Below are 18,611 nucleotides of genomic sequence, written 5' to 3' on the forward strand. Positions count from 1 at the left end.
CTTTTTTTAGAACGGTGTTATTTTAATTGGCTTCTATTTCTAATTGTTTTGATTTAAAGTTCATAGTTATTATTGGATATCATCGTATTCGTATGGATATCAGTGGCAACACGTTTTAGTAATACGAGATCTCAACGTGATGAGAGTCGACATCTGCGCTCAGTTGATTTCGACTTCCTACTTCATTCGCGTGGTCACATCTTTCTAAGACCTTTATTAAACATCAAAAATTTGATTTTAATATTTGGTGCTATTATAGAATATATCAATATTTCTCTGAATTTCAGACTCTATACATATCTCTGAGTTTATTTATAGTCTATTGGCATAATATTGCTAAGTTGCTATTGATTGCTATTGATATAATTAGCAGTATAATGTTTCTGAAATAATGAACTATGATTTATTTGAACAGTGAAGTTCATAATAATTTTTGCCTTAATAATTAACAATTTATAATAAAAGTCTGAAAACAATGAGATATGAGCAATAACAGAGGATAAGAAATTTATTGTGAAGGGAGCATGGTAGGATTAGGATGCAATTAAGGATGAAATAGAGAAAATTATCATGAATGTGATGAGAGGAAGGAAGGAAGGAAGAGTTGTTAATACCAATAGGAAATATACAGAATTAACTAGTAATAAGAATATGGTAATGGCTGTATAATAATTCTTTATTATTATTTGCTTTTATAACATTGTTACTAGTCGTTGCCGACTAATCTATAATTTGTCTAGGACCCATCGGCCCTATCTTAGTCTCTGGTGTACTAATGTTTATCTGTTAACACTATTTTGTTTCTATTAAGTGCATCTCACTACACTACACAAAATCAAATGGTCTGATTCTTTTGGGTCGGTGTCCTATTCAGGAGTTGTAAAACTTCGATATTGACATGAGAGTTGAGTATCTCCGCATGTCTGCTTGCGATTCTCTTGATATCCTGAGTGACAGTCGGTATCTGAAGGTAGTAGTAATCAGTCATTCAATGTGTAGGTGACCAGTCCTATAGTATTTGGCTGCACCTACAATACTTCTCAGGACTTTGTTCTGCGGAATTTTTATTGCATTTATAGGCTTATATAATATTGGTTTATACTTATATTATATAGGTTTGAGTATTTGCTTGTATAATAACAATTTATTTTATATTTCAACTGTAATTCTTTCCACTTTTTTTTTACGTTCCTTATGTTTGGAAGCGCTTATTTATATTATCACTTGCCTGTTGTAATTTTTATTCTTTCATTGACAGCAAGAATCGTAGTATCATCAGCAAATGTAATCACCATGATATTTTCCATTTGTAGTACATCATATGTGTAGAGTAGGTAAATAATTGACCACAATACTGTGAAACTCAAACAGAAACTGTGAAAGAGAAAATACGGAATAAATAATAAAAATATTTAAGTTTATTGAGCTGAAAAAAGGTGAAAGATAGTACATATTGAGTAGCGCGTCAACAAATAGTACATATTGAGTAGCGCGTCAACAAATAAAAGGAAGACACCCTTTAAGACATATCAAACCTTTTATTAACTCATTTTCAGTAATACTATATTAATTACCCTTTTAAAATTGGCTAATGAAATGTATGTATAGAAATATGAAATCTATTATATTATATATATTGGATAATATTTTTACTTATTTAATTTGTGTGGAATATTTTTAGTAGTTTGTCGGTCCGGTTTGTAAATTCCAAGGAATAAAGTTATTAGCTAATATAAGATATGCAACTATCCGTGCGGATTATTTTGTATCCTTAGCGTCTAGCGACTTTTAACGTTCGAGTCGGAATCTTACAGATGACGCTAGCGTATAGATTCAGGTAAAAATACCAAGGCGCGCGCACTGATCCCATCTGATCCGAATAGCATTCGCATTGTCGGCTCTCTTAGTAGCGTTTTTCGGGTGGTGTGGTGTATACGGGACCGGTTTGACCGTGTGCATTTTTTCTTCTGAACATATCGCGAAATACGATACAGCCAGGAGCCATGACAACGACCGTCGGTGTTTCGTATTTTGTGCTGGTGGTGTGCTTTTGTGTTATCGCGGCGAAGAATGTGGATAGTCGATTCAAGCGGCACGATTCTGGATTGGGTACCTGTGACGAAATGTTCTTCCAATCGAGGAACATCACCATATCATCGGACCAAGCTCAGAAAGGTATTTGAATCGAATGGTTATCGGAGCCGTTTATATAACATCGTCGGAAGATTGTTGATACAATTCTAAATCTCGACTGATACGCATAATCTTCGATCATAAATTGGATCAACTGTTTTTCGAAGATTTATTTTGTACACATATGATTTTAAGTCTTGCCATTTGACTTTAGGCGCAATTATTATTTATAGCTAGTTGCTACAGTAAATATATTTCTATATGGTGATAAGGGATAACATTCTTAGTCGACAAAAAATTACAATCAGCTTGATTAAACGTTATATTTTCGAATGAATACTTACTATTTTCGCATTTTTATGCTTATTTTTTATTTAGATCTATCAATGCTCAAACAAGATAGATAAAAATAATATAACAAAAACATTTTAAATAGTTCTGTCTTTACCCATGGGTATTATTAATAGCTAGTTGCTAGAGAGCTTACGCCAATTTTATTAGATGTTTTTTTTCTGTAATAAAGCATTATAGGAAATTAGTTTTTATTATTAATTTTTTTATTAATTAATTTAATTTTTTATTATTAGTATTTATTTATTTATGTCGTACAAATAATCCTTTTTTGAAAATTTTAACCTCTTCTTTATTACTACTACACTGAGATGCCTTAATGATACAAGATTTTCTATTAATAATAAATGTCAAATATTTAAGAATATTCCTTTAAAATATTTTAATCGAATATCCAGTGTTCATGTTAGATATACGATATAATTTTTTATGAACAAAGGAAACGAAAGTAAATTTTATAGATTATCATTGTCGATATTACAGTACCCATAAAAAACCTTTGCAAAGATGTGGATAAAGCCATATTAAACCGTAAAATAATTAGCTGATAAAATCTGTAAATTTTCATGTTATTACTTTTAAATTAGCTCAGAAGTTGATAGTTTCAATATTTTTAAGTTTAAATAAGTTCAGCATTGTTATTACACGGTTATTTTCTATATTACTGAGATGTTACTGTGCATTTCATTTTAATTAAAATTTTGTGAAAGTAGTCGTCAATAATTTTAATTTGGATTTTTATGGGAATGAAGAACTCCAGTCGAGAGGTGTCAGCTGATCAAATAAAACCGGAAACTACCAAATTGATGCGAACCTAGACAACTAGGGCCGCCGTTGTGTCTATCGGGGACCCAGAATTCCGCCTTGGAATGATGGAATAGGTGGGTTTGAAGACAGGCGGTTAATTTCAGAAATAGGGCATTAACATCTGCTGTTGTACCATAAGTAGGGATCTGAAGCCGAACAATAAATATACTGGTAGTATTATTTAGAAATTCTAACAAGATAGATGCTTTCATTTTTTGAAATCATATATTTTATCATTATCTATTCCAAATAGTTACTTAATAATAAACATTTCCAAAGGCTCTTTTCTTTAGAGATGCTCCCATTATAAGTTCGGAAAAAATATATATTTTAAAAAATATTGACTACTAGATAAACTCTTCCGGTAAATTTTGATTAAACCTGTTTTAATGAACAGTAGCATTTAATATTTTCCAAATGAACATTATTATTATGCAAATGTATTGTAATTTTGTTATGCCTAGAAGTTTACATTTAAACGCTCTTTGAGATTCGCTCATAGAGCAATGCTTATCCATATTCGAATGCTTCTTCGTGAAAAAAAATCAAATAATTCGGGTTTATGAAATACCTTATAACAAGCGGGGCCAAAGTCCCGCTACCAATTTGATTGCCTTTAACTTTCTTCAAAAAATAGATAATAAGTAAGTTTGGTTTTCATAAAAAGTTTATTTGGTCTTTAAATTTTTTTTCGTTGATTGACAAATTATATTGGCTAAATGGTGACCGCGATTTGCTATGCAACTTTCGGCTCTTTTTAAGGCATTTTTCATGACATCCTGCAACATCTGAGGCTGAATTTCTTCAATTTCGTGACGAATAAGAAGAAGTCTGGTTCTGTTAAATCCGGAGATCTGGCTGGCCATGCTAAATCGCCACTTCGCGAAATTAGTCTTCGTGGAAAAACGTCATTCAAAAATTGAATTGTTGAACGAGCTGTGTGTGTTATGGCCCTATCTTACTGAAACCACATGTCCTCTAGTCCTTGCTCTTCCATTTCAGGTACAAGAAAATTTCGAATGTCTTGGTACCGTTGAGAAGTAACAGCAACTGCAACACATTGGTCATTTTCAAAATAATAGGAATCAATGACGTTTCCAGTATGAATATCACATCATACAGTTGTTTTTAGTTGATGTATTGATGTTTCATGAATTAATTGAGGATTCTGTCTTCCCGAAAACCGACTGTTCTGTCTATTGACGTGGCCACTAAGAAGAAAATGGGCTTCATCGCTAATTATCAATTTAGGCGAAAAATCTTCAATTTCACCATACAGCCTTAGGATTGCATTACTGTACTCAACTTATTGATCAGGATCTCTCGGTAGCAATTTTTGGACTAATCGAATTTTGTACGGGTAGGTTTTCAAAATCAGTTTTCAAAATTCGCCTTAAACTGCATGCAGAGATGTGTAACTGGGAACCACGTACCCGAATTGATGTTTTTGGAGACTCAGCAGCACTGTCGCGCACCAGAGCCACATTTTCAGCGTTGTCTTCCAGAACGAGGCCTGTCTGCTGGCGTACCATACGCATGTAAACGATAAATTGTGGTTTTGTGAGGCACTGGACGATTCGAATATTTTTGACGCAATTTCCGCTGAATGGCAATAATAGAACGATTGTTTTCAATAAATATTGTCACTATTTCTGCTCGTTTTTGTGGTGTATATTTATTAATAATAAAATTTGGACGTTTACACAACACATGATTAAAGCGAAACTGAGCTAAACGTCACAGAATCAAGATGGCACTCAATCAAAACGGTAGCGGGACTTTTGCCCCCCCCCTAATATCTAGTTTGTGTTGCAATGACTATACATTAAAAACAAAAATTTTCTCATCCCTGTTCTCATCTTACATATTTTAGTTATTATATATATGTTCAGTTGAGATACAGCTTTGGATATTATCATTATTCCAAAAGTACTTTGTCCTGTAACTTTAAAAACTATGATGTATAGTAGGGTACTAATACGTTTAGATCTTTTTTTGGAACTGGAATAATTTATTAAAATAAATTTGTACGATGTACTTTATTGACAGAATTGTCCTTCATTAGGACTTTTTCCTCTTCTTTCCCCGTTTTTTGAGGCAATCGAAGAATGGGCCCAAATATTTGGTTTCTTCGTGAAAAATGAGCTTTTCAGGTTTTGTCATTGGTTGGAAAAAGTGATAGTCAGAAGGAGCAATGTCTAATTAATATGGCTGATGGGGTAGGGATTTCAAAAGTCGTCCTTAAATTGATTCCCGACAACTTGTTTCAGTTAAATCAGCATGACCACACAACAGAACAAAAAAATAGAACAAAAGCAAATAATATGTGATGCTGATGCAGAATTGTTAATACTTGAAACCTTCAACCTTCTTCATAACCATGTTGATGACGGATCAACTGGTTGAATCAGGATATATGAATCTTTCTTATACACTTCAAATTTGCATATATTGCAGCATTTTATTGTCTCTTCGTAATTTTGTATTTTTATTAATTTAATGGTTAGTATTTGTTACTTATTTCTTGCACACAACATTATGATTTCAGATCTTAATATTATTCATTGTTGTTCAGTATACCCAATCAATCTGATTTTTTATAATATATTTCTGTTGCGTATCAAGCAACTGGCTTCTTGGCCTCTAGTTTGAATTCAAAAAGTCATGGTGGTACCATGATACATTATTTTTGTTAGAAATAATTTTAAAACAAAACTTATCAAATAATCTATTAAAGACCTAAAATATTTTTTTAGGTAGACGAAAGTAACTATTAATACATGTTAAACGCCACAGAATTTAAATCCGTGCTTCCCTTCTGTTAATTTATAGACATCAATCAAAGTGGTTTTGAAAGCTCGGTCCGCACATGAGATTTTAACGCCAGTTGTTCTCCCGCTTCCAAATTATTTTTATATTTAACCTTTGGGGTAGAGTCTAATGTTTGACATTAGCTATTTCAAGGGATACACCTTTCTCGGCAATAGTTTCTCTTAATGGTCCAAAATTAGGAAATACAACTTTACCGAAATGCTATTTTACAAAAATGATTGATTATGCAGTAGAATTAATTGAATAAAATATTCGTGTGTGTATACATTGTTTTTATTTCATTATGGGCGAAGACGTACATATCGTTATAATGTTACTAAAAAGGGAAGACACATATCCCCATAACGCCATATAAATGATTCCTAGACAAAGACATGTATGAGATGAATAAATTATTAATTTGCCACTGTTTAATATTCCTAATTACATTATTTCAAACATGGAGACGATGGCTCTTTTTATTGTAAATTGATCCATATAGAATTAATTATTTTTAACATATGCTTTTTTATTTAGTGTTCACTTTTTATTTTTTAATACTTTGTTGCTAGTCGTTTTTGGCTAATCTACAATTTGTTTTTACAATAATTTAAAAAGTAGCTATATATATCTAAGAGAATCTATCGGTCGTTACTTAGTCTCTACTGTAGTAACAAAACAAGCAACAAGTGTATCGCACAAAACTAGACTAAATGGTTTGATCTTTTGAGTCTGTCTTCTGGCGAATGTTATCCGAGGTGCTATACATGAGACGAATTGAACATCAGATTGTCCTCACATCTCTTCGTAATTCCCTGGGTATTCTGAGTAACAGACGGTCTCCGTGTAAGTCATTCTAATAATATCTCGGTGTATCCATTCTTCTTAGGACTTTGCCCTGAATTTTTTTTCTGGTATGTATATTACAATACTTGTCGCCAAACACCCCCTTGACTAGATTCCGTAGGTCCATATAGATTTTAGTAGCGTTGGGACCACTTTTTATTGTTGGCTCTTTCAGTCGCTATTTTCGGTCCGATTGCCTACTACTTTTTTCTATCAACCTATTTTCGGTTCGACTGATTTCACTACTTTTTGCTATGACTGTTTCAGTCGTGTACTTTCAGTTACTACTTTTGGATCTATTAGTTTCATTCGACTGATTTTAACGTTCTGGCCTTGCCGCCCTAGTTGCGACCTTGAAAATAATGTGCCGAAATTGGGCTTACGTAGATTTATATGTAATATATATGGTTTAATATTTTGTTTGTAGTATGATTGTAAATAACAATATGTTGTACATTAATCTAGCAGCACTTCGGAATTCTATTTTCAAGAATCATTAACAAATAATGTAATAAGGTAAAAAGAAAAATATGATTGATAAGTAAAAAAATAATTTTTATTACTTTTATGTTATCTTGGCAACTATTGTGTCTTTTTTACTTTTTCCATTTTCTAAGGCTCTCGATATTTATTCAAACCTTTTGAAATATTCTTTATTAACGATAAATAGAATTATTATTGTATTTAAAAAGCTATATAGTGATAATTATATAGTTGATAAAGATTAATTGAGAAGATACGATACAAATATTCAGTGGTCATTACTATATTTCCTTTTACAATAATGTCAAAATATATAAAATATAAAAATCTTACACCATTCAAAATGAAAGCGTTTTTTTAAATTATTTTATATATTTTATATATTAGCTAATTAATTTCAGCAATTATCTTTTTGGTTTTCTTTTCTAAAGAAAGTTCGAAAAGAAGTACGTTACTTTCCGAGTGTTAAAATACGATTAAATATATTTGGGATCATTATTCTATTCCATTTTTCACACTGCCACTTGCCAATTTAAAATTATTTAAAATGAACTGATCTGTACAGCACAGGGAATCAAACAATTATCTCCGTCCTTTCCAGTCTCAAAATTAATACGGGAAGGAATTTGTACATCTCCGGATGCTATCACAAATAGAAAAATAGTCGAAGTGTACATTTTACTGAAATAGTAATTACTATTTTCAGTTGCTAGTTTTTTTAATGCCGACTAGTTCGACTGTTTCCATTATTTTCAGTCGATAGTTGTTCCCAACGCTAGATCTTAGTATATTACTTGTACATCAACTTATTATGTACGGATAATTTATATTTTCTTCCAATTAACTAATGCATTTTTCAGTTATAGTTATCTTCTTTTTCATGTGCTTCATATTTACTTCTGATAATTTAATTGTTAGGTGTATAAGTTAATTCTTAGGGGTTTTCTTAAATCCTAAACTTATGTTTGGAATAGAAGTATGCTTGCAGTCTCTTGCAGTTTTCTAATCGTGAGCCTCTATTAATAAGATAATATACAACAAATACCTAGTTGCACATAAGGTAGATACATACGATACAAGTTAAAACTTTAGTATACTTAGTCAACTTAACCACCTCAAACTACCTTCTTTGTGTCAAGTGATTCAATATGTCAAATATGGCTTTTTGCATATTTACTTACTCAAATTTCGTATATTTATATGTCAAAATGAAGTACTTACTCTGAATAATATCCCCCAGTCTGTAAACTGCTTGAATCGGACACGATTATGTTCATCTGACACTAGAAAAACGCTTCGTTAACAGGTCACTTCACCTACCTGAAATTAACTGTTATTGTGGGAAAACCCTTCGAGTAGTGGTAATTTTAATATATTCGCATATTCAACTAAACACTATGATTTATTTTGAAGGAATTATAATGATATAAATTTGCTATTTTAACCGGCAAGTAAGGGAATTGAAGAACTTGACAGTGTGTTTCACAGGTACTGGTCGAACAAACTCAACATATGAGTCTTTCACTGGCTATCCGGCAACAAAATTATTCATTTTCGAAATATGATGAGTGATATATTTTTTACGAGAATCTCAAATGAAAAAGGTCGTAGATAACAGGTTAATTTAAAAGTCCCCGGCCTGTTACATAGATGGCGCTAGTAGAATTAAATCCACATGTTTTTAGTTAGCCGTAACCCTCAAAAGATGCGCGTATAAATTTCACAGCTGTCGGATCATAGTTTGTGAATTATAGTATTTTGAGTGAAGTAACTTTTGTTATTGTGAAAAAAAAAATGGATAAAAAGGAATTTCGCGTGTTGATAAAATATTGCTTTTTGAAAGGAAAAAATACAGTTGAAGCAAAAACTTGGCTTAATGCCGAGTTTCCGGACTCTGCCCCAGTAAAATCAACCATCAAGAATTGGTATGCTACGTTTAGACGTGGTGAAATGAGCACCGAAGACGTTGAACGCAGTGGACGCCCAAAAGAGGTTGTTACCGACGAAAAAATTTAAAAAATCCACAAAATGATTTTGAATCACCGTAAAGGAAAAAGGAAGGACCATCAACAGCGACTATTACATAACATAGCGTTATCGGACCGTTTGAAGGACGAAATCGCCGAAAAACGAAAAAGATAATTATGAAAGATAATGTCAAGGTTAACTTCGTTATTTAAAAAATAAATAATAAAGATTCTGTAAAAATTAAGTCATCGTAAGTAATGATTGTCATCCATTTTTTCCTTATCCTTGGTTCTTATTAAGTTATACAATATTTCTAGTCCATTGCTATTCCACCGTCTGACAAATTAATATGATTAACGGCTTATTTTATATAAACAATTACTTTATTAGGTGATATCGTGATTATAAAATATCTAAGTGAATATAAAAGGAAAAAACAAAAACTGAAAAAATATATTCTCTATTGGAGGTATATTTTGTGTGTATCAAACGGTGATGATATTTTATAAACCAACATATACGTTACTCAAAGGTTTCTATGAAGAGTGAGGCAAACATCAGGGAATCTGCGGATCTCTGAGCGCATTGATGTAACATAATTATTTGCGATGGGGTTATTGTATTACTAAAAACATTAAAACTATTTCTGTATCTGTAGTGAAGTATATTATGTAACAGAGCATCTACTGAAGATCAAATTGATCAAGAACTTGATCTGTTGATGATACATGGTAAGTGTACTCTTTCGAGTAAAAAAATTATTCTAAAAATCGGTTCACAATTAACGGAGAAATCGGTGAACATACATTTAAAGTAGCGTTGGGAACTATCGACTAAAAACAGTCCAGACAGTCGATAGTCAAAAAACTAGCGACTGAAAATAGTAATTACTATTTTCAGTCAAAAGCACGATTCGACTGTTTTTTTTTTTCAATTCGTGATGTTAGACGAAGATGTACGAACCCTTTCCTGTATAAGTTGTGAGAGAGAAAAGGACGGAGATAATTGCTTGGAGCAGCTAATTTATATGTGCTTGTTTTTAGCAATGGTAGTGTAAGCGAGATGGAAATATACATATTCCTTACGTACTAACTTTAAAAAAGAAAAAGAAAAAATAATTTCTGAATACTATTAACATGTAATTATTAATTTCATTTTAAGCGAAGTAGAATTACTTTTATATTTTAATGTTCTGTGGATATGTAAAAAGGAATGGAATTTTTCTATGGAATAATACCCCACAAATGTTTTATCGTAATTTAATATGTTAATTGTTATTTTTAAATAATATACTATAATAAATATAGACAATACAGTAGAACTTAAACAAAGCCTAGAAACTAAAGATGTACAATAACCATAAATACTAAATAAAAATTAAACATATATTTAATCATAGAATAAAAAACTAATTCATGGCATAATTAAAATGATCGCATATAACTACTAGAGCTTTTTTAAATAAAGTAAATGCTTTATTTATTATTGAACGGAAATATTTTTTAACAAAAATCGAGAGAGTAATCGAAATATTACCTGTTATTGTCATAAAAACAGTCAAAAGTATTATACTCTTTATCATTCACAATTTTAATCTTTTTACCCTATTACTTAAAAATCTTGAAAAATATCGTTCCAAAATGTTGCTATATTAATGTACAATATATTGTTATTTACTAGCAACTACCAAAAAATAAAAATAAAACTATATATATTACATATAAATTTATGTAAGCATAAATTGGGTACATTTTTGTCAAGGTCGCGGCTAGGACGACACAGCCAGAACGTTAAAAATCAGTGGAATGAAACTAGCAGAACCAAAAATAGTAACTAAAAGTACACGACTGAAAGAGTCGATAGTAAATAGTAACAAAATCAGTCGGACCGAAAATAGCGACTGAAAGAATCGATAGTAAAAAGTAGTCAATTAATAAACAGTCGATTTCAGTCGATAGTTCCCAACACTAATTAAAAGATATATATACAGTCGAACATAGAACAATTTATGCAAAATGATCATGGGAATGTATAGCAATATATTCTATATGTTATACTATCGTATGTACTTAATAACTATGTTTAAAAATCTCACATAAGTTTGGGATCCTCTATATTTATTGCATAACAATGTATCTTAATTTTTGCTTTCGTATTTTTTGTGTGTACGTGTTATCTTGGTATGTTTATAATGTTCACAAACAACTAGATATTAAATTTAATGTATTTTAATAATTTACAGTACAATAAGCGCAAACTCAATAAGCCGGTGCGTTTATGTTTAAATATAGATAACTAAAGACTTAAATGTACTATATGCAAACAACGATTAGAATATATAGGACAAGTGATTTCTCTAGGCCTGACTGATATCGCCTAAGCGGAATCTTCATGCCTCGCCATGAGTTTATGCTTAGCATCGGTTCGTAAAATAACCAGAGATAACGTTTATGCTGGTTAACTCGTCTGCGAATAGAGGAAGTGATGGAAAAGCGTCCGACATTTTCCGTTAATCCACCGACGTGTCTAGACGAGACATGCAAAACGCTCGGGTCGAACAGGTCTCGACGACCCGAGTTGCCGTCCTTACCATTCCAATGCGCGACTACCTGTCGAGGACTGTAAGTCGGGTCGTCACGCGGGTTATAGCGGCACCGGTCAGCGACAGACGCCAGAGCATGGCTGCGTAATAGTACCATTACCCTTCTCCGTTTTTCTTCATCATTTATCGGAACTAAGGTTATATGTTAGGTATATGTATTCTGATTATTTTTTCACTGTAAAAAGACATTTACTGGGGGGAACTTGTCTTACTTAATCAGAAGAAAAAAGCCGCTGAAAGTCATTGTTTGCTGATCTGAGGTCAAAATCATGATTTCGAAAATTCAAAAGTGGTGATTTCGATGTGCAAGACAAAGAACGCTCTCGTAGACCGAGAAAGTTTGAAGATACGAAACTACAAGAGTTATTAGATGAAGTCACAATCCGAACTCAGTAACATTTGGCATAATTAATGTATGCATAATTAAAATTGATCATTTGTTGTCTGTAGCGATCATGCTAGGTCATTCGATAACCGATCATCGTTTGGTTTAAACGTGCCACCAGCGACTGCCTAAGCCTCGTCACCAGGTAACAGCGCTGCCATCCGTTTAATATATTTATATTTTTCACTTTTTTATATATCGTCAATAAATAACGGCCACATCACGTAAACAACCACTGTTTCATTTCGTTCTACCTCCATTAACCGGGCCATATAGTATATACCCTAAAGTAAGAACTTCATCATTGTAGATTTTGAGATATTCATTCACAATCCGGCCAGTGGTATGAATGAGAGCACCAGCTGAATACCATCTTCCATTATAAAAGGCTTGGCATTCGTAGAATAACTCAATAATATTAAATGAAAATCTGTTATTTTATGTAGAGAAATGTCAGGACCATCGAATTTAACGGTTAGGTGAAGTTGTTCGGTACTTCGCATTTGTACCAAAAGATATCGCTGATCAAGATACATGCAGCACCGAATGGATGTAAAGGGTATATGTGGGCGAGGCTGTATCTATAGGATTATATTTAATAATGTTTAAATTTTCATCTGTTGCTTTAAAAATATTGTTATGTCATTCAAAGACTGCTACTTTTGGTAATTTTGATAGCAGAATGGTTTGTCTCAACCGAATGTTGGAGAACATTGTCGATTTCTTGCTGAATGGATATTATTGAAGTATAATTATTTCGTAGCATTTTATAAAAATGCGGATTAGACTGTTTAAATAAGGGCGGGTAGATGTTGAAATGAAATTAAACAAGCTGGGGGTGATATATTAATGACATTTTTTTGTTGAAATGTCCATGTGTATCATTATTTATGGAATATAACTATATTCAAATATTCACTGCATTTTCACATCTGACGGAGCACGGACGGATCTAAGTAGGTCTGTTTTCAATAATTTACTTCATAACACCTTAAAAGAAAAAGTCCAGCAGTTTTAAATCGCGCGATTTTGAAGCAAATCTCTTCAACTTTACGAGATAACCGTACCCTCAAAATGCCGAATGTCTATCATCAGCGTCCGTCTCTATATAGTTTAATTTGGGCCAAAAGACAAGTACCAATTACATCGTTCAGCACTCGCCATTCATGGTAATGGTCAAAGTCTTTGTCGCAAAAGTACGGATCAGTAGTCCACCGACCCAGAATCTCTATCAAAAAATAAATGTTTGAGGATGCATTGTGACCTGGTGAATCTTATGTAGGTTGGAGTCGTCCCATATAGGGAAATTTTAATTGTTAACATAGTCATTCATCCAAAAATGCGTTTAGTTTTTAAAGATTTGACTAACATTAGACTTTTCCAAACGTTCCCAGGCTTAGTCAGCGAAAAAAAGGCTTTGTCTATAGTCAGTACTTGTGCACGAGATGGAATTGACTGTCTCGGGCCGATCTGGCGATCCGTTGATTTATTTGAATTGATTAAGTGACCACCAACACACATCTCCAATGTGCTATTCAATTGTGTAACTTGCCATGGTAATTTGGCATAGATGACTCAGTAATGAATAAGTTAGACACAAGCAGCTAAAGCATTTTCTCTGGTGGCCAAATTCTCAGTTGAAAAACCCTGTGTATACAAAAAATTAATATCTAGAAGGTAAATCATTCATCGTCTTAATTAAAATATCACAAGGCTGAGTTTTAGTTGCAGAAAAAGTCATATTTATTAGAGATCCTTTACCCTTTGGATTTTTAGGACTTACACACATTAGTTACATAGAATATGCATTATATTCACATTAAATTACAAAGACTATTCTATAATATAAATTTAAAATAGTACCTAAAAGTGTACAAGTATGAAAACCGAGTCTATATTATGATGGTGATGGTAATTTACTATTAATTAATTTATTTTTAATATTAACCACTGAAAATTATTGCAGAAAATATATATTAAATTAATAGGTTTAGAAAATTCGATTTTTTCTCTTGCTAAGCTAGTCCTGGACATGGACATTTGTAAATGTTTAGGCAAGGTCTGACAAGGGATCGAACGGAGTGTACATTGGCTCGATAGGCTTCATGAATTGCCGAAGATTTAACACCTTAAATGGTGTTAATAGAGGGTATTCGATGGCCGAGGTCAGTGGTATGTAGTCCGTGTTAGACAGAACAAGTCACTAGAAAATTCACAAGGTTGATGTGATTAAAATCCGTATAATAAACCAAGATACGTGTTTTTGTTATACCTTTTCCTTACTCCTGCATTTTTTTCCCGTTAAATGTAACTATATTTTCAGATTAATGTAACTAGGATTGATGGATATTTAGTAAATATTATTAATACGTAATATACTAGCCATGAAGTCTGGATTATATCAAGGTTTATATTCTACTTATCATATCAAGTATAGAATATACAAATTGATAAGATAATATTATCCTAATATTTTAGCTACGTAGTTACTATGTTTTTGTGACGACACCACAAATTTCATTATTGTTTTAACTTTGTTTGGATTTTAATGGTTAAGATTATATTAAAAGGTTTTTAAAGAGCATTTACATTTCTACTGGTATATAAATGTCATTATCATCCAGGGTACATTTAGAGATCAAAGAATCTATATATACTTCCTCAGGACCAGATGACATAAGGGCGCCCTTTATTAAAGAACTTAACATAAACCAACAACTACATCTGCCAGACATTTATAACCTGATATTAACTAAAGGTCAGCTGCCATCTTCTTAGAAACACTCTATACTTATTCCAATCGATAAAACTGGTAAACCAAATATTCCATCAACGGGTACAGGCCTATATCTCTGACAAGTCATCTATGCAAAATCTTGGAAATAATTATAAACAACAGACTGCTATATCACATACTGCATTACGGGTTTCTAGATGACCACCAACTGGGATTCATTAAGGGCTTTTCAACCCTATATCGCCTGGGTTTCGAAGATAACATTGCAACTGGGTTCAATAGTAAGCAACATACCACAGCGGCTTTCCTAGACCTTGAAAAAGCCTTCGCTAAAATCAAAACATCAAAATTTTTTAACACACTTAAAGAATAGAAAATCTGAGGCAAAATATACCGCTTCATTCAATCCTTTCTGAGTGACCGTTCATTTAGGGTTAGAGTAAATGGAGTCCTGTCATCTTCATATTCCCAGACAACAGAGTACCGAAAGGGTTAAGCAACCAACCCTATTCCTTATAGCCCTCAATTAGATCAATATGGTGTTACCAAAGCAGGTCAAGGTCCGACTTTTTGTGGATGACATTGTCATCTACCACACTAGCCAAGACTATAAGTTAAGTCAAAGGCTACTGCAAAAATGTCTCGATACCTTACCATCATGGGCCAAAACAAACGGATTATCGTTCTCGCACGGTAAATGTGCCAGTGTCCATTTCTGTAGAATGAGAAATTGCCCCAAAACGAGCACCCTGACGATTGGCGGATGCACCATAAGCAATAAGCTTGACCATACATTTTTGGGACTTATATTAGACTTTCGCCTCAGCTGGCTCTCTCATATTAACTATGTAATGAATAAATGTTTGGCAGATATCAGTCTCCTACGCACTTTGAGCAACTTTCATTGGGGCGCTCATAGGGTCACATTACTAAATTTTTATAAAGTATTAACGCTAAGCAAATTGGAGTATGGCTGCCAATGCTTCATTTCTGCTGTTCCCTCGTAGTTAAAAAAATTGAACCAAATCCACAATTCAGCTCATAGAATTGTCCTGGGTGCCTTCCACACTAGCCCAGTAGACAGATTGCTCTGCGAAGCAAAAGTCCCTTCACTAGAAACCAGACGCGAATTGATTTTGATTAAATATGCGAGCTCCTTGAGATTTAAATCAAAGCTGTCTCACTACAGACATTTTTTCCATCAATCACCAAACTCAACCCTTCTACAGAGCATCACAGGAGTTCTTGCCATAGATTCCATTCAGTTTGTAGTCGCTTATCGCTAGCATTTCCACCGATATACACATCCGAGGATAGATTGGCTCCATGGCGATTGTCGCAGGTGACTGTCGATCTCTTCATGAGAAGTCTACCAAGGGATAGTTCTGACTCTGGCAGTATCAGCACCCAATTCAGTCAGTATTAAACTGAGAAATATCCTGAATACCTTTTCATATGCTTGGACGGCTCCAAGAGCGATGACTATGTGGGAGAAGCATTTACATTGATGATGTCGGAAGGATACTTCAGGCTGCCCGTTTCATCAAATGTATTGACAGCTGAACTGTTTGCCATGTATAGGACCTTGACCTCAATATAAGATGTACAAAACAAACGATTATCGCCTCCGATTCAATGAGCTCCTTAAAGTGCCTCCAACCATATCTACCTCTAGAGGTAGATAAGCCCGCTAGGACCCGCTCTGTGAACTAACCTCTAAAATTGGAAAGGAGCGGCAAAACCATCACCTTTATGTGGCTCCCTTCTCACTCTGGGATCATTGAAAATGAAAGAGCGGGTTAATTAGCTATGAAGAAGGAGGGATCACTTACTGAAAATTTCCTTTTCTGGAGTAGAGATTTGAAGCACCACTCTACTAGAATCTTTAGACATCTAGGCCAACTCAGATGGGATCTACCAGAAAACAACAAGCTTTGGGAGGTGAAAAAAGTATTATCAGGGCCTTAACACCACTAACATCAGTAGGTGCAACTTAAGCTTATTCTCGCGTCTTAGAATTGGTCACTGCAAGCTGACCCATGAGTTTCTCATTAAAGGCAGAAGTCCACCACTGTGCGTCGAATGCGGTTCTTCACTGTCAACCAAACATACTAATCGAATGCCGAAAATACAACTCGCAAAGACGGTCAACCTGGGAGTGACGATAGACCAGTGCCTTAGGCTGGAGAATCTGGACAAGCTGATTAATTTTCTGACCGTAACAGGACTATTACTAGAAATATAATAGTGTGCATCTGTGTAATATCATGCATGTTCGTTTGATTTTTTTTATCTTGTATCCTTATCAGTGTATGGGTTGTATCCTTATCATATCATACATTATAATGGGCGACCATTATAATGTAGCATTCATATATCCATATGCTTCCATCTATATGCTTTTACATGTTTTGCTTGTCATCTTACAACATACTTGTAATAACATTATATACTTAGACTAATACTGTAAATGTGTTGTATATTGTATATCTGTAAACAAACCCTAAATAGTCCCGGAGGCAAATAAATAATAAATAAATAAAGAATCAATATGTCATAGTCGATAAATAAATGCATTACGCTTGCTGTATATTTTAAATTATTATATTGTATTTCAAATTATTCATCCTTAAATGATGTTGATTTGGACCGCATCATCATATGATTTGCTACCCTCTATATTTTAGATTGACTCAACGACGGTGCATCGAAGTTAATTCCGGTTTTGTTAGTGGAGTACCATCAAAACTAGTGTAATCGACAATTTTCCGACTTCAGTTACTAGTTCGTTGTTGGCTCAAGAGATTCGTGAAAATCGTCTATAATTGGAGGTGGTTTTAGTAAACATTCGTGCTGTAATAGCAATAAACGTTGAGGCACCCTTATTTAATAAAGCGGGAGCCCATTATATTAAGATTCAATGTGGCATGAATACATAATTGTCAAACACAATTGGTTTTTTAATATTCACTGTTCCATTCTATAGATTTTGTATGTCTTCTTGTATCTTAATTAAAAATGAAGCAAATATAATAAAAATAATTAGTGTCATTTGTTAATAAAGTAATAAAAGAAAATTGAAAAAACTTATTCTTAATGTCTATTGCTGGCTAATACTTTTTTCCCTTTTCAATTCATGAATTGGTTTATTTTTTACAATTTTCATAATAAACACACTCATCTATTAACTATTTTAAAATAAAAAACTATTAATTAAAAAGTGATATATCCAAAATACTTAAAAATGCAAAATTTGAATTTACTGAATATAGTAATTGTAAGTTACCATTTTGATTATGAAACCTCCTTTTCTTTTTTATACGTGTTTTTATAGGTACTTCATTGGACTTTACAATTCTATTTTCTTTTTTATCCACAAAGCAACACCTAATTATTATTTTTCTTATTACATTCCTTACAATGTTGTCATTTGATGGCAATATCTAAATGAGAATTTAGGCTAAATTTGGTTTCTTTTGACGATAAAT

The 18,611-nt window shown here is 33.0% G+C and overlaps 1 protein-coding gene across 1 annotated transcript in view; it reads left to right on the forward strand.

Annotated features, from left to right (window-relative positions):
* Positions 1 to 1,837: 1,837 nt before the first annotated feature.
* The window catches only part of dally (division abnormally delayed protein), a 221,490-nt gene continuing 204,716 nt past the window's right edge, over positions 1,838 to 18,611 (forward strand). Inside the window, exon 1 of the mRNA XM_076414196.1 lies at positions 1,838 to 2,175. Coding sequence (XP_076270311.1) covers positions 2,004 to 2,175 — 172 coding nt within the window. The 5' untranslated portion in view covers positions 1,838 to 2,003. The remainder of the gene's footprint in view (positions 2,176 to 18,611) is intronic.

Source organism: Rhynchophorus ferrugineus, unplaced genomic scaffold (genome assembly GCF_030347505.1).
Source record: "Rhynchophorus ferrugineus isolate W39M unplaced genomic scaffold, kcgeb_rfMv2 rfM9, whole genome shotgun sequence".
NCBI classification, from domain to species: Eukaryota; Metazoa; Arthropoda; class Insecta; order Coleoptera; family Curculionidae; genus Rhynchophorus; species Rhynchophorus ferrugineus.